Source organism: Hippocampus comes, unplaced genomic scaffold (genome assembly GCF_001891065.2).
Source record: "Hippocampus comes isolate QL1 unplaced genomic scaffold, H_comes_QL1_v1.1 scaffold7, whole genome shotgun sequence".
NCBI classification, from domain to species: domain Eukaryota; kingdom Metazoa; phylum Chordata; class Actinopteri; order Syngnathiformes; family Syngnathidae; genus Hippocampus; species Hippocampus comes.
Genome location: NW_017842060.1, coordinates 8,375,952 through 8,399,891, shown reverse-complemented (window position 1 = coordinate 8,399,891; position 23,940 = coordinate 8,375,952). Strand labels below are relative to the sequence as shown.

Genomic DNA, 23,940 nt, shown 5'->3' with positions numbered 1-23,940 from the left:
GTGTGTGTGTGTGTGTGTGTGTGTGTGTGTGTGTGCGCGTGCGTGTGTGTGTGTGTGTGCGCGTGTGTGCGTGTGCGCGTGTGCGCACGCGCGTGCGCTAGGTGGAGCGTTTGAAGTGAAGGAGCACCCGTTCTTCACGGAGCTCGACTGGAACAGTTTGCTGCGACAGAAAGCCGAGTTCGTCCCACACCTGGAGTCGGAGGAGGACACCAGCTACTTTGATGGTACGCTACATCTCTATTAGGACGTGCGGTGATTCTGTCACACGCTCAAGTGACGCCTCATCTATTTTTTACTACCTTTGCCAGCACGCTCGGATCGTTACCATCACATCAACACGTACGACGGGGATGACACCAATGATGACGAGCCGGTGGAGATCAGACAATTTTCCTCCTGCTCCCCTCGATTCAGCAAGGTCAGAATCTGCTGTCAACCTCTCCCATTTATCTCTCTGAGCTTTTTCACACTGTCATTTTTTTATTACAGTCCTCCTTCCAGCTGGGCTACCTCTACTTTTGTCACACTCGCTCAGCCCTCTGATTAAATGAGAACAGAAACACAAATGAGGTCTGACTGGGCTTGAAGTGTTTTTCTAGACATTATCGCCCATGCTTGAGTTCCTCTGAACCTAAAGACCCTCATTGTTTAGTACTGCATCTGATTTTTCCCGCTGTCATTCATTATATCGATCTCTCACACTTAACCTCTTGCATAAGACTTTCATTGAAGAAAGAAGCAGCACCAATTTGCCGGCCCAACTTAAAATCACTGTCCAGTTTAAGGCCCAGGTTTGAAACTGTTGGCTTAAGATAAGGAGCCAGGGAGCCCAAGTCCACAGGATGTGATATACAAGGGCCACTGGGACCAAACACCATCACTTCAGTCTTCTTTTTATTGAAATTCAGAAAATTCAGTGCCAGGCAGGTCTTGATTTCCTCGAGACGGGATAAAAGTTGCCTCAATGAAAAAGCGACTTCTGAGAGTCATCGTATAACAGTGGAAGGAACTATCATGTTTCCTTAAGATAGAACCCAAAGGGAGCACATACAGAAAGAACAGCAGAGGCCCCAGAATTGAACCCTGTGGAACACCACATGACAGCGGGGCAGTTTGCGACTCAGAGCAACCAAGTCAGCCAAATAGTACCTAAAACACTCAAGGGGGCTACCGCCAATGCCCACCAGGTGCTGCAAATGAGCCAACAGAATGCTGATGCACTGTATCAAATGCTGCAGTTAAATCCAATAAAACCAGACACAGATACTCTCCAGTGTCATTTGCCAGGAAGATGTAATCCAAAACTCGTAACAGGGATGACTCTGTGGTCCAAAACGTTATGTTCATCCAAGAAAGATTTCAACTGCATGTGCACCACTTTTTCAAGAATTTTTTAAATAAAAGGCAGCTTGGAAATGGGCCTAAAATTTGACAGTACATCTCAATCAAGGTCAGGTTTCTTGAGCAAGGGTTGCACCACAGCAACTTGTATTTTGTGTGTGTGTGTGTGTGTGTGTGTGTGTGTGTGTGTGTGTGTGTGTGTGTGTGTGTGTGTGTGTGTGTGTGTGTGTGAGAGAGAGAGAGAGAGAGAGAGAGAGAGAGAGAGAGAGAGAGAGAGACCAAACTAATGCCACCCTATCGGATGATTAAATGTGTGTTGCAATAAAACAACTTGGTACTGCAGTTGACTTAATAGCACCCCAGATGGGCCAACTGAAAAAGTGAGCACCCTTCCAAATATGTTGATGAAACGTGCCACAAATATATTCTGGCTGTCAACATCACTTTGCTGCCGAGTCCTCAGCTGTTCCTTGTTACCATGGTGAACCGATGAAGTCCCTTCCAGTTTCTCTTGATTCAGCTCTTCCTCTTGTTGTCCTCCCCCGCACACATTTCTTTGGCAGGTAATAAGATGTGCGAATGTTTGGTTGCTTGTAGAGCACTGGCTTTATTAGTCTTGAGGTGACAATTTTGCCACCTTCAATGTGATTTGACAGCACGAAGCTGTTCATAGTATGCTTGACAACAGTAATATCTATTTATATTTGTTTCATGGTGCTGTTGTAGTCTGTTCACTTTTGGCCTCCGTTTTATTTTGAATATTATAGACAAAATCATGTGATCATGGAAAGGCTTTACATTGTAGATGACCAAGTACAGTCCAACCTCGTTGCAACGTACCCCGTTTACGTTTTCACTCCGATAGCATTCATATTTACAAAGTCCCAATTTCACTAAATGCATTTGCCGATTTTGCTGACAAAGAACACCTTTCCAATGTAAACTTTATTCTAACGACCAGATTTTTCCCACAAAATAGTGAAAAGGTCTTCGTTGCAACGAACCGTGGGAAGCTAACTGCCGCCGCGATCTTGCTTATGAACCAAATGTACAGCGCGGGATTCCCCTCCGTTGCTTAGCAACAGTCCCGATCGCCTCTGTACGATCGCCTCTGTACGTTGTTGTCCTTCCTGCCATAACTCACGGAGGCATGGCGCGGTCCTGAGCACATGGCCTGAAAACATGTCTGGTAAACGGAAGCGAATCTCGCTGTCTGCAAAGTCTGAAATTGCCTCTCGCTTTCGAAAGGGAGTCTCCCAGACGTCGGCCGCACTGGCAGTTGCCTATGGCGGGTAACATTTGCTGACTGAATGTTTTCAGTGATGAAGCACTACAGTTGTTTGTTTCATGCCTTATAAAATATTTTTTTCTTCTTATACACGTATTTCTCATCTACATGTTTATACTCCATTACATGTTCATTGTTTTAGATCTCTAAATGTTCATACTGTATTATACATTGTAGTTGGCGGCCATTTTATCAGAAATGGTTAAAACGTACAGATTCATTATGTCTGATTGAAATTTCCCAAAGCCCAAAGACAGCCTCCTGTGTTTTAATCTGTCCCGACCACTGGCCTTCCAATAACACGGACATTACATAATAATTCAAACAGGTGTCGGCCATGTGTCCTTATTGTTGCCGCGATGTCTCTTAAAGGTGTACAGCAGCATGGAGCATCTCTCTCAACTGGAGCAGAAAGCTTCCACTTCCGTATCCCGTCGGGAGCACAAGGGAGGCTCAAGGGAGGACAAGGTGACTAAGAGAGAGAGCCTGGGAAGCTTCAGCATGCGGGACAAGAGTTGGAGGACTGGGTCTCCCGAAATGTAAGCAGTGCGGCGAAAGCTCTGGATATTCGTCAACATTGCCTGACTGCGTGGCCACTTTCAGCCTCACTGAAATTCAACTTGACACGTGCTTTTGATAAAGTCATGCGTGAGTTCACAAACAAAGCGAGAGAAGCTCGCAATATGTCACTGAAGTGGTCATTTCTTTTCTGGGTTGTGTCGATTAACCTAAATCTGTCTGCTTGTCACGCTAAAAATCCACAAGCGATAGACTTCTTGAAAAGAATGATTGCGGGTTGATTTTATGCAAAGAACTACAAGTGCTTCGGTCGGACTTGATAATCGGCAGATGTGGCTCCTTTGCCCCTCTTCTGTCACATTGGTGTGGAATTGAAAATCGATGAGACTTCTCACCACCGCAGGGTTTCCATTTTTAGCCCGGCGAGATGAAAAATGCAAGCTGATCCCGGGAGTGATTAAACATAATTCCGCAGTGCCACTATATCTCTGCTTGTCACGTTGCGGCTACCTGCTGGTTTTATCCCTGAGAGATAAGAGTGCATATGCAACAGAACGAGTTTGCAATTAGATCCCATCACTCTATTTTAGCCCTTAAAGCAAAAATCCGCGAGCTCCATTCAAATTCAACGAATCATTCATGCATTCTGAATTCAACCAAGATTGAGCACATTGATAAGATGGTTTATTTATTACCTTACATATTGGATTTTCTTTTTTACATGCCATGTATCAGGTTCATCTCTCCAGTTATGAATCTTTTTTAACTTATATTGGAAAATGTTGTTTTTTTTTTTTTTTTAAACACACATTTCATCTGAAAGATTAGCAGGGGCAGGAATGATTGTAATCTTAACAATGATATGACGATTCAATGACCACCAGTCACATTCAGTATTTGGTTTGAAAGCAGGATCTTTTTGATTGCGTGGCGGTACCATTTTAACATGGAGAACGCTCGACCTCGTTCAACAGTATTTCTTCCTTTAAAGTCGTGAAACCGTAAGGCTCACGATAGCTCCATTTTTGTCTTCTTTTCAACGTGTCTTTAATACTCCATCGTAAAATTCTGTATTGTAGAATTTTTGAAAACTGTCAACAATCAAAAGACACCAATTCATTTTTAGTATTTGATCTGAGCTAAAAATCATCTCTCACTTCAGAAAAACGAAATCATTTTTGGGGAAAATATGAATGTGTAGGATTTAGGAGTACATTTGTTCAAAAGAGATATTCACAAATGAAGCGAAATGCTTTGACCGTCTGCTCTGTTTTCAGGAAGCGCCTTTCCTGCTCTGAGTCGCTGTACATGGAGGGCGACGCAAGTCCTCCTTTGGGTGCGCGGCGACGGTTCTCTGCACTGATGGACACGCATCGCTTTGCCTCCCCCATTGAGGGCGAACCGGACTTTGTTTCCAAGCCAACCCCCATCAGGGTTCGGGGAACCTCCCTGGATGGGACCGGCGTTCCGTCAACACACCACGGGGAGCCGAGGAACAGTTTAAAAGAGATCAACGGAGCAGGTGGGTGCAAGAATGAGTCTTACCTACTGTAACCACATTTACCAGGACTTTCAATATGATTCTTTACAGACAAGTCGCCCAAGCAAGGAGAGACTCCCGGTGTTGTGAGCATTAACACATTGGGTCCAGCTCCCGCTACAGTCGGTCGCGATGTGATGATGCCTCTGTATGACCCTCTGGGGGCCCGGGCCACCAATGACCTGGTCCTCCGGAGGGCGCGCCACCCGCATTTGTCTGGAGATGGAGAGAAACGCAACTCCAGAGCTGGAAACAAGGTCATCAAATCCGCCTCGGCCACTGCGCTGTCTGTCATCATACCATCTGGTAAGGGTGATGGGAAAAGGGAAGTGATGTTGGCATTTATTTGTCTTGCACCCAACGACAGGTGTGCAAGGAAAAACGATCCGGTTTCACTTAATTATTCTTACAATCATTTCTTTTCTACAAATCACGTATCTTTGTTTGTCTACTAATGCCAGCAACATGTCGTGATAAGCAGAAGAATAAAATGCTCTTCCAGTTGATGGCAGGAGGCAGAGAATTAACCGGCTATTGCTAACTCTGCCTCTTCCAGTGGAGCAGCACGGTGGCTTCTCTCCGTTGGCCAGCCCCATGTCCCCCCACTCCTTCTCGTCCAATCCCTCATCTCGCGACTCTTCACCCAGTCGAGACTTTTTCCCCACTGTCAACGTGCTGCGCTCGCCCATCACCATCCATCGCTCGGGAAAGAAATACGGCTTCACCCTTCGGGCCATTCGGGTTTACATTGGAGACAGCGATATCTACAGCGTGCATCATATCGTCTGGGTAAGAAGCGTGTGGTCAATGCTGACATCAATCAATCTTGTCTCAGTAGAGCACCAACTTCCTGCCTAGTCCAAAGATATTCATCTGTTGTTCGTGTTTTATTTATGTCATTAATATTCACCAATGCAAAACACAACATCATATATTTAAATCAGGGATGGGTAAAGAACATGTTTTGCATACACCATTTTTTTGAACGGCATCTATGAGTGACACCTGTCTGTTTTAACAATCTTGGTCTTTGAGCACATAAATTTGCACACCCTTGTTTTATTTCATCTAATCCTGTGAAAGCAGGTCATTACTGATCATCACAAAGATGTCTTTAAGATAAGATAAGATAACCTTTATTTGTCCCACACTGGGGAAATTTGGGGAAAATTGCGAATATAATTTGAGTATTTGAGCAATTGGTGAGTCTCATTTGTGTTGTCAGCATGTGGAGGAAGGTGGTCCGGCCCAAGAAGCCGGTCTGTGTGCAGGTGACCTCATCACTCATGTGAACGGTGAGCCGGTCCACGGTCTGGTCCACACTGAGGTGGTTGAGCTTATCCTCAAGGTAGGTTTGCATCGTATTATGTTGCTTATATTTGCTGAACGTGCCGGTGTTTATAGTGCGTGGAATTTTAATGACTCAAATTCAATAGCTTTTGGTCGTGTTTGATTAATTTCACATCTCGGGGGTGGGGGGTTACGCATAAAGTGCCTTAATCATTTATTGGCTCTCACCCACATAGAGCGGCAACAAGGTGACGGTAACGACCACACCGTTCGAGAACACTTCCATTAAAGTGGGTCCTGCCCGCAAGGCCAGTTATAAGTGTAAGATGGCCCGGAGGCACAAGAGGACCATGGGCAAGGACGGCCAGGACAGGTACGTGCAGCCACATCATTGCTGTCTTCTAGTATTTTGACACACGTGGGTTGTTTTGATCCCACATATTTTCTTTTTCCCCATGGTTAATTTAATCAACGGTATGTATTTCTGTTCTCTCTTTACATGGCACAGTAAAAAGCGAAGCTCGCTGTTCCGCAAGATCACCAAGCAGTCCAATCTCCTCCACACCAGCCGCAGTTTATCCTCTTTGAACCGCTCGCTGTCCTCTAGCGAGAGTCTTCCCGGCTCGCCGACTCACAGCCTCTCTGCCCGGTCCCCAACTCAGGGGTACCGTTCCTCAGCTGAGCCATCGTACCTGGGTAGGTTATTAGAATAACAATGAACCCCGATACGCAGTTCGCCATTTGCAAATTTACCTATTTGCGCACAGCACGGTTGGCGACCGGTTAGCATGTCTGCCTCACAGTGCAGAAGTGCAAGGTTCGATTCCGGCTCCTGCCTTCCTGTGTGGAGTTTGCCTGTTCTTCCCCGTGCATGCGTGGGTTTTCCCCGGGTACTCCGGGTTCCACCCACATTCCAAAAACACGCATGGCTGGTTATATATCTATTTTAGTGCTATCATGCGATCAAAACTTTTCCGAATTAATCATAATTTTTCAGAATTAATGACGATTAATCGCATTTTCAACTGCAATTTTCTAAAAAGCTTGCAAGAGATATTTGTTTGGGTAAGATCTTGAAATTAATGTCAAATCATCAAATAGAAAGTAGATTTCGATTCAAAGACTGTTCTTTGATCCATGAATTTGATTGTTGAACTGCTGAACGATACGCCAAAGACTTACAACGAAAATGGTTTGAATTTGGCTTTGCAAAGTGCACAAATTATTTGGGATTTCTCCAAATTGAACTCCAAAACTAATTTTGACAGCCCTATTTTTTTTTAAAGTGTAACAATTCGATTTGATTAAATCAAGCCAATTTTCCCATTCACAGTTTTTCATTATAACCCTAATGGGTATGTACTGTATCTGGACTTTTTATGCATCCTGGTTATTTTTCTCTTAATAGGCGCTTCATCTCAAAGCAGCTCTCCAGCCTCTAGCACTCCAAACTCCCCGGCGCCTTCCCAGCACATGCGGCCCAGTTCCCTCCACGGCCTCTCCCCCAAACTCCACCGACAGTACCGCTCTGCCCGTTGCAAGTCTGCCGGCAACATCCCCCTCTCCCCACTGGCCCACACCCCGTCTCCCACCCAGTCCTCCCCTCCTCCCTTACCGGGCCACACTGTGGGAAGTTCCAACACCACTCAGTCCTTCCCTGTCAAGCTCCACTCATCACCCCCAGTGGTCCGTCCCAGGCCAAAGAGCGCAGAGCCCCCACGCTCGCCCCTTCTGAAACGCGTACAGTCTGCAGAGAAGCTCGGCTCGCCTTTGACCCAGTCCAGTGCGACAGGAGGACTCGGGGGTCCATTGAGGAAGCACAGCCTTGAAGTGCAACATTCTGAGTACCGCAAGGATGCCTTCCTGTGTGAACTTGGCCTCCAGAGTCTGCTGGAGACAGATGGTGAGAGCTTGCCACCTCATCCTCCACCCCTGCCGTGCTCCTCGTCTTCCACGGGCTCGGAGACTCGTGTGCTGAAGCCTGTGAGGAGATTAGGCAGGCAAGAGTCGCCGCTCAGCAGGGAGACGCTGCTGGCTGGCAGAGAGAGGGAAGAGAAGGAAAGGGGAAGGGAGCGAGAACGGGAGGTCGGAAGCGAGTCGGTCCTGGAGCGATTGAGCCGGGTTGAAGCAGCAGCGCTCCAAACATCCTTGACGAGAAGGCATCATGCAGAGCCCTTGAGTTCAAGACCAAGTGGAGAAACCACGACTACAGCTACAAGCAATTCGACCAAAACAGTGGAAAGTCTAGATGGGCACAAGAGGTCAGAGAAGATCACCCAGCGCCCAACTCCGAAGCAACTGGACCTCAAAGCAGCCAAAGGTTGTAAATCACCTCAAGAGCACCTTGGGGGAAGTGGAAGAGAACCAAAGCAGGAGGGAGACACTAATAATGGTCCTTGTTTACGGAAGAACTCTGCCGCTACTCCTGACAAAGTCATTAACGCTACACTTATCGGTAGTCCACTGGCTTTGCGGAAAGCGTTTAAACCCTCAGGTATGGGGGACAGCTTGAGAAAAGCTGAGAGCAGTGACTCAAGAACTTCAGACCTGAGCTCCAAGAGCCCCAAACTGCCTGCTCGGATCCTTGCCCCTGTGGTCCCACCGCACGGGGCGCAATTGAGTCTGGGTAAAGTCAGACAGGGTCTGGGGCCTGTCAACTGCTATCGTGGAACCCTGGACTGGGAGGACAAATGTCGCCTGGAGGTTCTGGAGGAGCATTCTCCTTCTCCTTCCCCCTCCCCGACCGCGGTGACCCCTTCCCTCTGCGGACCGTCGCTGTGCAAGTCACGGCCCGTCTCCCCCGGCGACAAGACGAGCTTCGTCAGCCAGCTGACTACCGTGGCCAAGAACGTGCTGGGCCCAATCAAGCTGGGCTCCCAGGAGGGTTCCAGGAGCAAAGAGCAGCAGACCAAGGCGGCAGACGACAAGCAGGCGGCCACAGCTGGAAGATCTGACACGGCAGGAGGTAGTCGGGGCCTTGTGGCCGTGGTGACGCAAAGCCCTGCAAGCTCATCCCTAGAGAAGGCAGCCCAACCAAAATGTGATCCCTAAGCGGAACTGAAACCACAAACTATAATGCCTTCATTGGATGAACAATGCAACACAAGTCAAGCACTTAGAACGTTGTACATTCCAATTTTAGAGCTTATCAAATCTTATTTATTGATTCCAATCATTACCTTCCACCGGGATGAGAAAAATCCACTATAAAGGTGCATTATCTTTGGATTATTTTAATAAGAAGATTCTTCACGTATTGTGGAACACTTTATCAGATGTCTTTATGTGTGAGTCCATGTGGATGCATGTTCCTATGGTATGTACTGTACATGTAAAAGTAGGTATCAGAAGGTCGCAAAGTGCTTTAGTCATCAAAACTGTGAAGACCAAATTTAGTGGCTCTGTTTTGTTGTAAATTGTGGCACAGTCACTCTGGAATGTTTGCATCAAACAACATGCGAGAGATGACGAGGCTCGTTTATTCTGCATGCGGCTGTTTATTTTGGCCCAGCGGATGGCGCTGTCAGCGGGTGTCAAGTCTCACGCTTCAGTGTGTGTGTGTGTGTGTGTGTGTGAGTGAGTGAGTGAGTGAGTGAGTGAGTGAGTGAGTGAGTGAGTGAGTGAGTGAGTGAGTGAGTGTGTGAGTGAGTGAGTGAGTGAGTGAGTGAGTGAGTGAGTGAGTGAGTGAGTGAGTGAGTGAGTGAGTGAGTGAGTGAGTGAGTGAGTGAGTGAGTGAGTGAGAGAGAGCGAGAGAGAGAGAGAGAGGGTCTGTTATTGGTGGTTGTGGTGCTGACGGCTGAGGCTCAGCGCTTATCTCCTCCTCACAGGAGGGCCACCGCAGCCCTTCTCCCTCCCCTATGATTGAAGCCTTCACGCACATGCACATACACAGGCATTGCCATAGGAGGCAGCCGTGTCATCAGCTGATATTGGTGCATTTTAATCCATAACCCCGTGCTCTCTGAAATATGTTTGCCTGAAAGAGAGCCGAGGAGTGCAAACAGCGCTCAACACACTCGATTCAGCAATGACAAACAGAAATAAAACAATAGGGCACCCATCATATTAACTTTGTTGTTCCTGCTGAATAAAAATGAACCGCTTGTGCTTGTGTTAGAGGTCGCGCTCGCAGTAGGCAATCTGTACCACACTCAAGCATGGGGACATCTAAATTCTCGATTGTTCAACTGTATGTTGGATTAGTGTTGTGCTTAAACATGGTACAGTCAGTGGCAGAGCTACGTGGTGGCCAAGCCACCCCACTTCCAGGGGTAATTTCAGATGCCTGTAACTTTCCTGCCATTCCCGGGTGGATTCTGTATCCTCAGATCTCTTGATAGTCTACGATAGTTCATTTATATTAACTCCATACATACAGAACTAACTCACAATTGATCTTTAAAAGCATTCGATTCTTGCGATCAGTGTCAAATCAAAACCATTTCTTTCACTCAATAGTAAGTAACTTAACTGAGAAGTCATTGTTTATCATACCATCCACAGACATGGTTTCATGAAATAAAATGTTCACTTATCTTGAACCTTGCTCAATACATTCATAATACAAGTCAAAAAAGATCGTTTAAAATTGTGACAGAATGAGAGATTTTTTTTCATGATTTTTCCTTTTAAATATGATTTGAATGAATGGGCCATCAATTATAGTATATGGCTGTCGGTGACACTTGCTCTGACTCGCTGTTGGCAAGCAAATACAAATCATTGCATGAGATAGAAGTTGACCGTGAGAAATGGCATCTAGTAAATAAAGCCCAGCAAAACGTAGCTTTTAACTTTAACGTGATCCTGCTTGTATTATTAGTGTGTTGAGCAACCTTCTGGATATGTGTGCATTTTATTTCATGAAAACCTGACTGTGGATGGTATGATAAACAATGACTTGTCCGGTTCTGAACAGATGGCCAGTGCCAAATTTCTGAATGTCCCCCTCTCCTTTCCCCCTGACTTGGTATTTGTGTGCCCTTCCTTAATACAAAAATAAACATACATAGGACATGAACACCTGCGACAACAACAAATGTGTTGATTTGAGCCCAAACAGGTGGAAAACAGGCATTTGCAAAAATGTCTCAATGAATAACAAAGGGTGGGCTAAATATGAGATAGGGTTATATATAATAAAAGATATCGTGGTGTAAGGTAGCCAAAATAAGATGGTTACATGTTGCTTTTTAGTGTTTAATGTCAATCAGAACAATGATCGCATTCATCTCCATGTAAATCATAACAGTAGCTAGCCAGTTTACATTATGCAAAACTCTGTATGATGTCGGACGAAAATGATCTCACTTCAGTTTTGTCGTGCATTGTTTATTACCACTGAACTGCTTAAATCGGTTACATTTTAGTTTCATTTTAAAACGTGCAAACACGTTATAATAGACCAGACGGTCCCTTGTTTGACTTTTAAAAAATTATATTCGATCTTCCAAACGACTACAGATGTAGTCAGTCTGTTAAAAGGAAGTTTCATTCATGTAGAAAACCAAAATGTGGAGGGCACATGACGGTCACATCACTGGGTCATGAACAAAAGATTTTGTCTTTTATAAGGCATTAATTGATTTTGAGCCAATGATTAATTTTGTGATCCACATACCATGGTGTACAGTACTTCAATTTGTATTCCCACTGGTTTAAAAAAATGCAGTGCAACAAGGAGTTCATGCAGTTTGTTGTTTAATGGTACTGTACTGACCTCCAGTGGTTCCAGCTTGATTGACTGAAATGTGCAATCACAAACTGCGACTAAAACAAAACGGACCTTTATGTGGTGTAGAACAGACGCAGCCTGGTTTACTGAATATGCATTTATATGTGTCAAATGACCAAGTGTTAGCAGTATTAAACTAAAACACAATTGTTTTTTAATTAAGTTTTCTGCACTGAAGTGGCCATTTTCCTTGGGGTTATTCGCAAAGATTTCTCTTGAAAATACTGTACGGATCCAGATGGGGTTCTCTTATGTATTGACATTATTTTAGGTCCCTTGTTAAGTTTATGAAGAAAAGTAATTGTAATATTTTACTGCTGTAGTCACCATTTTCAGGCCTTTTAGAACAGTGGAGTTTACACTAGTGTGACACATTTGAGGCTGCAGAGTTTTACGAATGCACTTTATTTGGGGGGGAAAAACATTTGTATGTGCGTTACACTGAGGCAAAATTACATTTCTTGAGTTTAATGATTCACTGAAAACATTCCACTTTTAGTATCTGTTCACAGCTGATAATTTATTTATTTGTATCTTGATTTTAATTTTTGTTTGTGATAAACACCTGAAGTGCAGTGAGTGGAATAAAATGTGGAGAGTTGTTCCCAAATTTGTTTTTGTTGTTGTTGCTGTTGTTATGCATAGCCGTTTGCGCTGATAGTTTTAGATCATACATTCAAGTATCAAGTACAACTTTATTGTCAAATGTGCTGTATGTGCAACATACAGCACATATTCATTTCTTGATCATTCATTCCACATTGACTGATCACCAAAAGGTCGAATTTTTTGTTCCATCCTATTATGTGAAAATTTAATCGAATTTATGGACAGTGAATACGGCATTAAAACATTTTACATTTCACCCAAATAATTAATTAATAATGTAATTAATACAGCGATTCTCAAAGTGTAGCAACAGTATCACTGGTGTTATGCAGGCTTCCTCTGTGAAGATATCCCTGATTGACATGTTCAAACTTTGCATAATACCGTACAGTATTACTATGACTTTATTTTTCTAATGTAAGACTCTAAATGTGTTAAGTAAAGTTTATTTTTTACTCAACATTTAATTATTTGGAATTGTTTATTGACACACACACACACACACACACTAAAGTGTACAAAACATGAACTACAGACTCAACATTTAATTATTTGGAATTGTTTATTGACATATATATATATATATATTATAATGCAGCCTGTTTTCTTTATCCATCCTTTTTTCTATACAGTAGCACCATTCTACCCCTCTTTATCCATCCTTTTTTCTATACAGTAGCACCATGCTACCCCAACCAACCTTTCCACGCATATTTGAAACTTCACTTCCGTGTGTCGAACAAGTCATAATACAATTCTCAATAAACAGAAAACAAAATGAACAGGCCATGCTACCCCAACCAACCTTACCACGCATATTTGAAACTTCACTTCCGTCTCACTCGTCGGGGCCAATAAGGAGACGAGTATGACATTCCCCCAATCACCGTGCATGGAGTCTCCGTCAACCAATTGCATTGCGTTGAGGAAAACCATCAGGAAGTGCTTTTTCTCGAGGAAGAACATCTTCCCCTTGTATCGGCGGTTCTCTGTCGAACTATGCATCGACTAATTTGTTTTCAATAGACAAACTCGTAACATGATATAAGCTGATTTTTTTATGTTGAAAGTTCACGGTGAGGCTGGTTTGACCGCGAGCTTGCTGCCGCCGGCTATGCTAATGCTAATATCAGGAAGCCTCAGCCAGCTAATAATACAGCGAATTAAACAACTGAAAGAGTCACTGAGCAAAAAAGGGAATCAGCAAAATGAGCCTACGTACGACTGATGGAGCAGTATAACGGGTATGTACAGAGCTAAGTTCAAGCCAGCTAGCAATGCTGTACCCATATGTATGTTATGTTAAGTTAATGCATTCATGTTCATTGTGTAAATGCTTAAATAGGTATGACCCGATGACTGAATTACTTGGCGGGATTATGTCCCTGTTAATATGTGGCCCCAGATCGTTAAACATTTCGTCAAATTGTATAGCCATGTTTGCTGTGAAATAGTTCAAAGATGTGTATCTCCACTTTAGTGGGAAACAGTTGTCTTCAGTCAAATGACAGTCTCGTGGTTCCTTCAAATAGTTACTCTCATCGATTTGATGTTTTTTGTTGGGGAAGTCAAAGCTATTTATTGTGAGTCCCCATTGTTGTGCAATGTTGTGGTCGTAGACAAATGACTTGAGTTTGCACTGAAACTGTTGATGTTGCACCCATTCATACTTTTTCCTGGAAGTGACAATAATAGTGCGGCCAACAATAGTAAGTGTGCATAAGTGTGGAATAAAAAAAACCCTGCATCTCAGTTGTACTCTTGTACCTAGTATGAAGTCATTCATTACTAATTTGTAATTAACAGATTATTGAAGCAAAACTCACCTATCTGCTGCTGCTCATATATGTTGTCATGCAAATTCCAGCTGGCCTACTCAAAACTGTATTCATTATTATGAATGCGCGAAAATGAGAATAAAATAGAAGTATTACGGACACACGTAGCGTTGTAGCTTTTGTTGAAATGTTTTTGTTTTTAGTTTTTTTAATATTCAAAAAAAGTTGTAGCAACATGCCCTAATTTTCCCAAGTGTTTTATATTTGAACGAGTCATTCACAGCCACATCTCCATTGGTTAGAGGGTGTGCATACTTGTGCAACCACATCGTCTTGGTTGTCTATTTTAATTTTCCTTCCAGAAAAGTATTCTCTTTTTTCATTTGAGTTGCATAGTTTATAGTTCACATTATTGGTGAAACAATTTAAAATTATTGATCCTGTTATTCTTTTTTTTTTTTGTTTGTTTTCGATTTTAATCGCAACAACATTTGAACAGGGGTGTGTAGACTTTTCTGTACTGTAGTTGCAATGCTGTCAGGTTTTATTGAGGGGATTTTTGTTTTTTTGTACATTTTACATCTTGTGTTTCAAGTAATTTTCCTCCGGATGTTACTTTAAACAATGTTGCTTCTCATTCAAAAGCCTCTAGGCTTATGAATCTTGAGTACAAAGAGTCAATAGTTAACACTTCCTCTCACCCTCTTCGTCTTCTGCTCCCTCCCTAGTTGTTCTGTGTTGCAATGAGGCACTCCAGAGTCCAGCTCTGACCGCTGCGGGCCATGAATTCTGTTTCCCCCAACGCGGTGCAGTACACGGGCGGGGTGATGCACAGCGAGCTGGTGGATGGCCGGAGGCCACAAGCCCCGGCGCAGAAAGGCAGCTTCGGACTCAGACCACCCCAGAGTCCAGATCCCAGCAAAGAAGCAGGTGGAGAGCCTGAGGAGATGGATAAACTCAAAGCCAAATTAATGTCAGCGTGGAACAACGTCAAATATGGTTTGTTGAAAATTTGTTCTCCTATGAACATAATTTATGTGTCTATGGGACATCCTCGATGATGAGTCGTGAAGTTACTGATCTGTTGTGTTGAGGCTAACTTTGTTGTTTCTGTGTAGGCTGGACTGTGAAATCAAAGACCTCTTTCAATAAGATCTCACCAGTCACTGTCCTGGGACACTCCTATTTGCTCAACAGCGAAGGTAACCCATCAATTATCCATCTATCCAGTTTTCCACATGGCTTATCCTGTTCAGGTCCGCAGAGTAACAAGTGAAACGTACAAACCACAGAATGATACATTCAAGGTCGATATCCCAGCCGACTTTGAGCAAGAGAGTGCACGTTTATAAAAGCAGTCGTCCACATTCATACCAATGGCCAATTTATAGTTACCTCAATTTAAGAGGAAGCCGTAGGACTCAGAAGACTACCCACAGAAGCACGTGGAGAACATTCAAATTTCACACTGAAAGGCAGCCATCCAGATTGAAACTCAAAACCTCAGAACTGTGAGGTCAACGCGATACTGACTAAGCGTCCTTTCTGTGTTATCAGTCATTCAACGCCTAATTGTATTGGCCTTTTCATACCTTTTACTTAACAAAAAAGAAGTATTAAAATGGCACACCCACTGGGATTTAAGGGCAACGAAAGAGAAACATGTCAGGAAACACTATTGTTAGTCATTGGGGGGTAAACACTTGAGAGTTAGTCACGTGGCCTGACATCATGGAAAAGTACAAACGAAAGAACATCAGAAATAGCTTGGTGTAAGAAAAGTGGAGGCATGCAGACCAAATATCTTTTCCAGGATGTTGTTTTACACATGCATTTTTCACAAAGGCAATACTGTCAAAGAAATCACCCGTCCCAGGGTTTTTGTGTTGCCACCGTGAAACACGCTTTTGTTGACATTCGCTCACCAATATGTTATGTAAATAGTAAAACAAAAACAACAATTAAACTTAATTTTCAGTCATTGTCCTGATCCAATTGCATCTTTTTTTTTTTGTTGTTTTTTTTTTTTGTCGATACTAAAGATTCACTCTGCGAAGCCTCACAAGTACATTTTGAAGAAAAAAAATGGATCAGGCCATCCCTTTTATTCACAGAAAATGTTTGAAGCAATTCTCCAAACCGCAATGACACATTTAAGGTGATATTTCAGTTGAGCAAGGTCTCTTAACGATGAATCGATTATCAAAAGTAATGGATTCATTTCATCATTGATGAGTTTTTGATTGATCAATTAATCATTGCACTGCTCAAATAAGTCAAACATAAAAACAGAATCACTCGCTAATAAGCCTATCTCGGCATTCTTGCCTGAAATGTTCTGTCATTTCAAAAGAAACGTGACTGAAACGTCTGAGCATCTCATCAGATCAAAGGCATTCTACAGATGGCAAAACATGCTTCTGCTGACATGATAAACATCACATCGCCACAAACGTGTCACATGGGGACAGTGTACACACTCACACAGCCTCTTCTTCCTCCTCCCCCCCCCGTGTGTTTCAGACCAAGTGGAGCGCTTCCGTCTGGCTTTTGTGTCCAGGCTGTGGCTGACCTACAGAAGGGAGTTCCCCCAGTTGGAGGGCTCCAGCTGGACCACTGACTGTGGCTGGGGCTGCATGCTGCGCAGTGGTCAGATGCTGCTCGCTCAGGGCCTGCTGGTCCATCTGATGCCTCGAGGTTTGGCTCCCAGTCTATTTAGATCACCGGCCACAACACTCGGGACACTTGCTACCACATCATGAGGTCGAATCCAAAAGCTCAATCAAATATTCCGCCGCCAAATTTTCGAATGCTCAGATTTGATTGACACTGACAGTTATTATTATGGCTTTGAGTGTAGGGTGTCTTATCTGAAGAAAAATAGCACCAAAGCATGATGCTGCCACAAGCATGCTTCACTGGAGGTGTGGGTGATGAGCAGTGTCATGATTGTGTTAAAAAAAAAACAACAACAAAAAAAACATTTGGAATTATGTCCCCCCCCCCCAAAAAAAAAAGTTCAACCTTCAAACTACAATCACAGCAATGTGAAATGAATACATCTCTGACCGTGTTTATCACAACTGAGCTTTCCTATCTTTTTATAGGCAAATTATTGAATCTCATTGGATGTATTGGTGTACCAAAAATTTCTGACCAACGAGTATACATTTGCTCTTCAAAGTTAAAGATTAAAGACTGTATTCGGTTTGTTGCTAGGACCAGCTTTATTTGTGTTGTATAGATTGGACTTGGCCAGATGCTCAGCAGTTAACAGACGTGGACTTTGAAGCGTTGCGAATACGCTCACCGGTGCGTGTCGGTGGGGTGCCCATCCCCTCTTTCGGCTCTCCACGAGGGTCCGGCACCCCTGAGAAGACGCCGCCAAGCGATTTGACGCCGAATCGTAGCGAGAAGAAAAGGTTTGAATGTCCTCAGAATCGACAAGCCGAGCCCGTCCACCAAAAATTGCTCACCTGGTTCGGAGATCAACCGCCAACACCTTTTGGGGTGCACCAGCTAGTGGCAATAGGGAAGAGTTCTGGAAAGAAGGCCGGGGACTGGTACGGCCCGTCCATCGTGGCACACATACTGCGGTAAGGCTCAGCTGCTTAATGAAATGCTACCGAGCTTTGCATTTGACGTTGGATTCAAATGTGACTTGATTTGTAGGAAAGCCGTAGCTCATACTAGTGTTCTTCCCAACCTGGCCGTGTATGTCGCTCAGGATTGTACAGGTAACACTTTTACATCTCAACGTCTGCTCGTTCAATCTCCCGTTAACAAATGTTATGCAGTCTTTTCCTGATCAAGTGTGGGTTCTATTTTAGTGTACAAGGAGGACGTAGCACGTCTGTGTGACCCGCCACTCAGCCAAACCCCCCCAGAATCAGACAGCCACGCCTGGAAGTCAGTCATCATTCTGGTGCCTGTCCGCCTGGGCGGGGAGGCCCTCAACCCATCTTACATTGAATGTGTCAAGGTGATTGTGTGAAAAAAAAAACAACAACAAAAAAAACATTTGGAATTATGCCCCCCCCCCCCAAAAAAAAAAGTTCAACCTTCAAACTACAATCACAGCAATGTGAAATGAATACATCTCTGACCGTGTTTATCACAACTGAGCTTTCCTATCTTTTTATAGGCAAATTATTGAATCTCATTGGATGTATTGGTGTACCAAATATTTCTGACCAACGAGTATACATTTGCTCTTCAAAGTTAAAGATTAAAGACTGTATTCGGTTTGTTGCTAGGACCAGCTTTATTTGTGTTGTATAGATTGGACTTGGCCAGATGCTCAGCAGTTAACAGACGTGGACTTTGAAGCGTTGCGAATACGCTCACCGGTGCGTGTCGGTGGGGGGCCCATCCCCTCTTTCGGCTCTCCCCGAGGGTCCGGCACCCCTGAGAAGACGCCGCCAAGGGATTTGACGCCGAATCGTAGCGAGAAGAAAAGGTTTGAATGTCCTCAGAATCGACAAGCCGAGCCCGTCCACCAAAAATTGCTCACCTGGTTCGGAGATCAACCGCCAACACCTTTTGGGGTGCACCAGCTAGTGGCAATAGGGAAGAGTTCTGGAAAGAAGGCCGGGGACTGGTACGGCCCGTCCATCGTGGCACACATACTGCGGTAAGGCTCAGCTGCTTAATGAAATGCTACCGAGCTTTGCATTTGACGTTGGATTCAAATGTGACTTGATTTGTAGGAAAGCCGTAGCTCATACTAGTGTTCTTCCCAACCTGGCCGTGTATGTCGCTCAGGATTGTACAGGTAACACTTTTACATCTCAACGTCTGCTCGTTCAATCTCCCGTTAACAAATGTTATGCAGTCTTTTCCTGATCAAGTGTGGGTTCTATTTTAGTGTACAAGGAGGACGTAGCACGTCTGTGTGACCCGCCACTCAGCCAAACCCCCCCAGAATCAGACAGCCACGCCTGGAAGTCAGTCATCATTCTGGTGCCTGTCCGCCTGGGCGGGGAGGCCCTCAACCCATCTTACATTGAATGTGTCAAGGTGGGATTCTTTGTGTCACCCTGTTACGGTGGTAGTCATTGAATAAGTTCACATTCAAAGCGTTTGTTTTTCATTTCCAGAACATCCTTAAGCTGGAATGTTGTATTGGAATCATCGGAGGCAAACCAAAGCACTCGCTCTACTTTGTTGGCTTCCAAGGTGAGACACAGCTTCCCCGAGTGCCGTTTTGCTTTTCTGTTAATTTTCCAGAATATGTCAGAGCGCACACGTGCCTTCTGTTTTTTGTCTTCATGCCAAACTTGCTTGTTGAGGTTTAGTCATCCGAAAGTGTAGTCAAGTTAAACATTTGCGAAACAACGCACTCTGTTTGCAGCGGGATGATCACGACTAAAATGCCATCGGGGAAACTTCTGCAGGTTCATTAGCCAAGCTACTGTTGCTATTTAACTGCTTTTACCGACATGATAACTTGGCTTACAAACCTCTGTGTAATTACTTTCCAGCGTTGAAGGTTGTAAAAAGAAGGCATTTAAGAGTTTGTCAGAAAGTTCTGAGCTTGTGTTTCACTGTCATACTCTCTGGGGGTGAGGAAAAGTGCAATAGCAGACGATCGCCCCTCCATTTTAGACAACACACCATTTGAGACAGGAAATACACACATTTAGCTATTTTAGTTAGGAGGAATGATGAGGAAAACCGCGTGGAATGAGATCTATCCATCAAGTTCTACTCTATAAACTATTCTTGAGATGTTCCCACTCTCCACGGCGATTACCTGTGTCTTCCCTTGCCGTTGGCCAGATGAGCAGCTGCTATATTTGGACCCTCACTACTGCCAACCTGTTGTGGACGTCACTCAAGTCAACTTTCCACTCGAGGTCAGTTTCGCGCAGCCTCTGACGCCACCGTATGGTTTGTGTGTCCGTATCACTTGTTTCAGTCCGTCTAGATTTGCATTTCCCCTCTTCTGATCTGATCAGACTGAGACCAATTTGACTTTCACACTTGTGAAAGGGTGTGACCAAAACAGATAACATGTTTAATTATGGACTGCGGTTGATCTTTTCTCCCCCCGCCCCTCCCCCGCTACCATTTCTTCATTTAGTCCTTCCACTGTAGTTCTCCCAAAAAGATGCCCTTCACTCGAATGGATCCCAGCTGCACCATCGGCTTTTACGCCAGGAACAAGAAAGACTTTGAGTCTTTGTGTTCTGCTGTCACTTTGGTAAGTTTAATAGTCTCTAGATGCCATGCAACTCCGGAACAGACCCAATCGAATGCCCCTTTCTCGCCGCCTTTCAGCCATATTGGGACAGTTGGCGTTTATTCGCCTGCCAGATAGAATTTGCCTAAGTGGTAGGTTGCCGTGTCTGCCGGTTCAGTCACACAGCTGTTGTGGCTTCACAGATTTAGGTCATTAAAGGTATGGCACAGCAACATTTATTTTCAACAGAAAGCACCTCGGGCAGTAAATCTTGTCTGAAGCCTGCAAATTTGCAGGTGGACTTTGACTACCCAGTTCAGATGAACTGGGTAGTCGAAGTACAATTTACATAATAGAGAGGACCAACACATGTGGTGTGTTGGGTTTCAACATCACAATGACAGTATTCCACTCTTCCAAGTGTAATCACTGTCTGACAAAAGTAACGTGAAGTGACTTACTTTAAATGACATAGCACAACCTTTCAAATTGCTCGAGGTGTCCAAGTATCTCCAAGCAATCGAAGCGTCCCCATCTGATCTAATGGTCTTTTTCAGCTCCACAGTAACATTATTTTCACTGCTCACTAAGCATTATAGACTGGAGTTGAAGATTACAATTAGCACCAGCTACAAACTTTACATGCATCGGGTGCTTGCTTGGAATTACGTTTGACTGCTTTGCCCCTCTCAAATAAAAGAGTAAACGGAAACAATCATGTCTTGCCCGACATCGCGTTTCGGATAAAAGTGGGTTCTTCAGACTGCAAACCGCAACAGTATTTCCTCCAAAGTCATTTTCACAACGCTAGGACATCTTTGGAACACGTGCGTGCATGTTTCAGTGGTGTGACTTGATGGTTTTTTTTTTTTCCCTGAAGGGAGAAAATGTGTGTGTTTTAGTTTATTTACTCAAACATCCTGGAGGACACTATTTGAGAAAATACTTAAGCTATTTAAAGCAGACAGTGCACACGTTGTAATAATTCAACAAAAGACTGTAATCCCTTATTTGTGGAGATAGTTTCCAATGACAACACAACATCATGAAGCCAGGAGTCACAACAGCAATCTTCCAGTTACTGTCTCTTCAAAATTAATCATTAACTTAACTTTAGCATGTCGTCATCATCTTTGTCTTAATTTTATTGAATGTTCTATTGTGCCAGTGGCAACGCTTTCATATTCCAGCCGAATTGTCCCCATACTATTTGTGATGTCCTGCTCTAAGATCAGCTTTGGCAATCTCTCCACCATCTAGTGCAAAGATATGAAAACACCCCGCCAATGTTCAACCCCGCACGTAACCTTTGTCCCCGCGACTTGAACACATACGACCACCAAATTTGTGATCATGCTCAACCGGATGTTTGTTTTTTCTCGCAGGCCCTGTCGTCATCCACGGAGAAGTACCCGATATTCACCTTCGTGGAGGGCCAGAGTCACGATTATGGACTGGAGGCGCACAGCAGTAACCACACGAGCCCGGCGCCACATATCCTGCCCCCTGGCAATCCCACCCGGGTTAATCACAGACAAAACAGTGACGAGTTTGTCTTCCTGTGAGACCAGGAGGCAGTCGGTCTATTTGACTGGTGCAGCCTGACCTAGACCATAGAAACAGAAACTACTTCCCGGCATGAGTTTTATAAGCTAACATGGATCCATTTGTCCTTCATGACAGGCACTCTGGATGAGAAGTCACAGATAAAAGTAACCTGACAGGCCCCCCAAGTCTAAATGTCACATTTCCTTGGTCAGGGAGAGGCTGTGCTGTTTTCCCTTGGTGCGTTTGTGTGTGTTTCCTTTCTATTTGTAATTCTTTGAATATTTATCAGGCGTACGAGTGTGTGAGTGTGCATGATTAGTTTGAGCATAAAAGAACGTATCACCATGTCACACTGAAGGTAAGACGTCTTGAACTGCTGTACGTACATTCATGTCGCGAATCACAATAGCGCATTCATGATCGCATTCTTCATCTGCCGCTCTTTATTTCACGCAAGGGTTTTCCGTGATGGCATTGCTGATGATAGAACGCCCGATTCCATTTCACATTCTGGGTTTCCTTCCTCAGCAGTTGTACTAGTGTCACTTTTTATGGGGACTGATCATGATCATCTCACCTCATCTTTGCTCGTATGTAAAGTTTATTTCTACTGAAGGGTTGCACTGCTACTGATAGTTGTTGTCCTCATTAAACAAAACACTGAAATCACTTCATCTGTCTGCTACCTCTTTATGCTGCTTCACATCGTTCAACAATGACCTTTCAAAAAAAATACTCAGATAAGTTGGTAGTTTTGTGTAAGAACATTTCATTAAAACTGAAATTGAAGGCAATGATAAGATGATACATGAAAAAGCAGACCAAACAGAAGATTGTGTATTGAAGTTCTGTCAATTTCAGATGTAAAGTGATTTTTTTTTTGTCTTTTATATATAACGTGTGTGTGTGTGTGTGTGTGTGTGTATATGTAGTTTTTTTTAATCTGCATTTTATTGAGTGCATGGTTACATTTACTTTAAATGTTGTGTATGATGTTTTCCTACTGCCATTAGTATACACTGATTGGCCACATCATTTTCTTCAGTTGCCCAGAAGAAAAATGCCTTTGTGAATAATGCTCTATTTTAATTTGCACCTTTTGATTTATGCAGTTAAATAACGTACCCATATGCAGTGCAGTTCTACACCACTGAAACCGCAGTAATAAACATTCATGAATTGAGCAGTATTTGAAGTCTTGTATTGGATCTCGCAATTGATATTTTACACAGCTGTGATAAAATTGATTCCTGCATCATGTTAGACTTCCCATTATGTGGTAGAGAAACAGCTTCCAAAATACAGGTTGTTTGGGAAGTCTTTTTGCACTTACAGTATAATTTTATTAACATATACAGTAATACGTAGTTATCGGTATAAGGATACATATGGAGTACTAAATGTATACAGTATTACTGTACTTTAAACATGGAGCACCTATTTTCTGGTTTTGGTCACGTGACGTTTGCACGCTGAGCCCGTAGGTATTGTGACGTCAATTTTAGTCGACAGCAGGTGGCAGTAAAGGGCAAAATGGCAGCCCCCCTGTAATGGATGTCATGGCAGTCAAAAAACGGATTTTTCTGCTCAATTCGTATTCCACAAATATATAATATTAATCAGAAAACTGTGTTTTGACTATTCGGGGGACAGAGCATATTGCAAGGGAAATGTTTTGCTTGACTTGAGTTGACTTGAGACGTTATTACATGAAATATTTATTTTATAAAAACAAATATTTTTATTTATATTATTATATAATATTTTATTTTAAATATTCCAGCGCACAAATATTCGACAAAAAGGACAATAGCAGGGCAGTGACGACGTATTCTTGTGCCGCCGTGAAACTCCATTGCGCGTCGTTGGTAGCGGCTTACGTTGGCGCGGAGGTCTACCTGTGCGATATTCATTGTGCTTGCTTCCGAGCGGCGCCGTGACTGTCGACGCATGCGCACTTTGTTTGCAGCGGTGACTAGACATTCGGTCATCGGATCTGCGGCGGCGGTACCGGAGCAGGAGGAGGAGGCGAGGCCGTGGAAGTGGAGGCGAACTGTGGCGGGGGGTGGCGCTCGAGCCACGTCGGTGAAACAAAATCATCATCTCTAG

General features: G+C 43.8%; 2 protein-coding genes across 2 annotated transcripts in view; both read left to right on the top strand.

Annotated features, from left to right (window-relative positions):
- The window catches only part of LOC109511418 (microtubule-associated serine/threonine-protein kinase 1-like), a 19,053-nt gene extending 9,466 nt beyond the window's left edge, over positions 1–9,587 (top strand). Inside the window, exons 11-20 of the mRNA XM_019862504.1 lie at positions 102–224; positions 309–418; positions 3,002–3,168; positions 4,426–4,670; positions 4,740–4,994; positions 5,245–5,477; positions 5,914–6,036; positions 6,215–6,351; positions 6,487–6,674; positions 7,387–9,587. Of these exons, the coding sequence (XP_019718063.1) occupies positions 102–224; positions 309–418; positions 3,002–3,168; positions 4,426–4,670; positions 4,740–4,994; positions 5,245–5,477; positions 5,914–6,036; positions 6,215–6,351; positions 6,487–6,674; positions 7,387–9,029 (3,224 nt within the window). The 3' untranslated portion in view covers positions 9,030–9,587. The remainder of the gene's footprint in view (positions 1–101; positions 225–308; positions 419–3,001; positions 3,169–4,425; positions 4,671–4,739; positions 4,995–5,244; positions 5,478–5,913; positions 6,037–6,214; positions 6,352–6,486; positions 6,675–7,386) is intronic.
- A 3,646-nt stretch (positions 9,588–13,233) lies between these two features.
- atg4da (autophagy related 4D, cysteine peptidase a) lies at positions 13,234–22,501 on the top strand. The gene is made up of 11 exons (XM_019862381.1): positions 13,234–13,565; positions 14,828–15,098; positions 15,218–15,301; positions 16,623–16,796; positions 17,344–17,695; positions 17,772–17,836; positions 17,930–18,081; positions 19,199–19,277; positions 19,881–19,957; positions 20,185–20,304; positions 21,669–22,501. Exons 2-11 carry the CDS (start codon positions 14,882–14,884, stop codon positions 21,846–21,848), a joined length of 1,500 nt encoding a protein of 499 aa, XP_019717940.1. The 5' UTR covers positions 13,234–13,565; positions 14,828–14,881; the 3' UTR covers positions 21,849–22,501.
- The last annotated feature ends 1,439 nt before the right edge of the window (positions 22,502–23,940 follow it).

Excerpts from the sequence above, each read along its gene's own strand:
- atg4da (XM_019862381.1), top strand. The coding sequence starts at position 14,882 with ATGAATTCTGTTTCCCCCAACGCGGTGCAGTACACGGGCGGGGTGATG. Across the intron at positions 16,797-17,343 it reads GGTCCATCTGATGCCTCGAG|ATTGGACTTGGCCAGATGCT; the intron begins GTTTGGCTCCCA and ends TGTGTTGTATAG. Across the intron at positions 19,278-19,880 it reads CTACTTTGTTGGCTTCCAAG|ATGAGCAGCTGCTATATTTG; the intron begins GTGAGACACAGC and ends GCCGTTGGCCAG.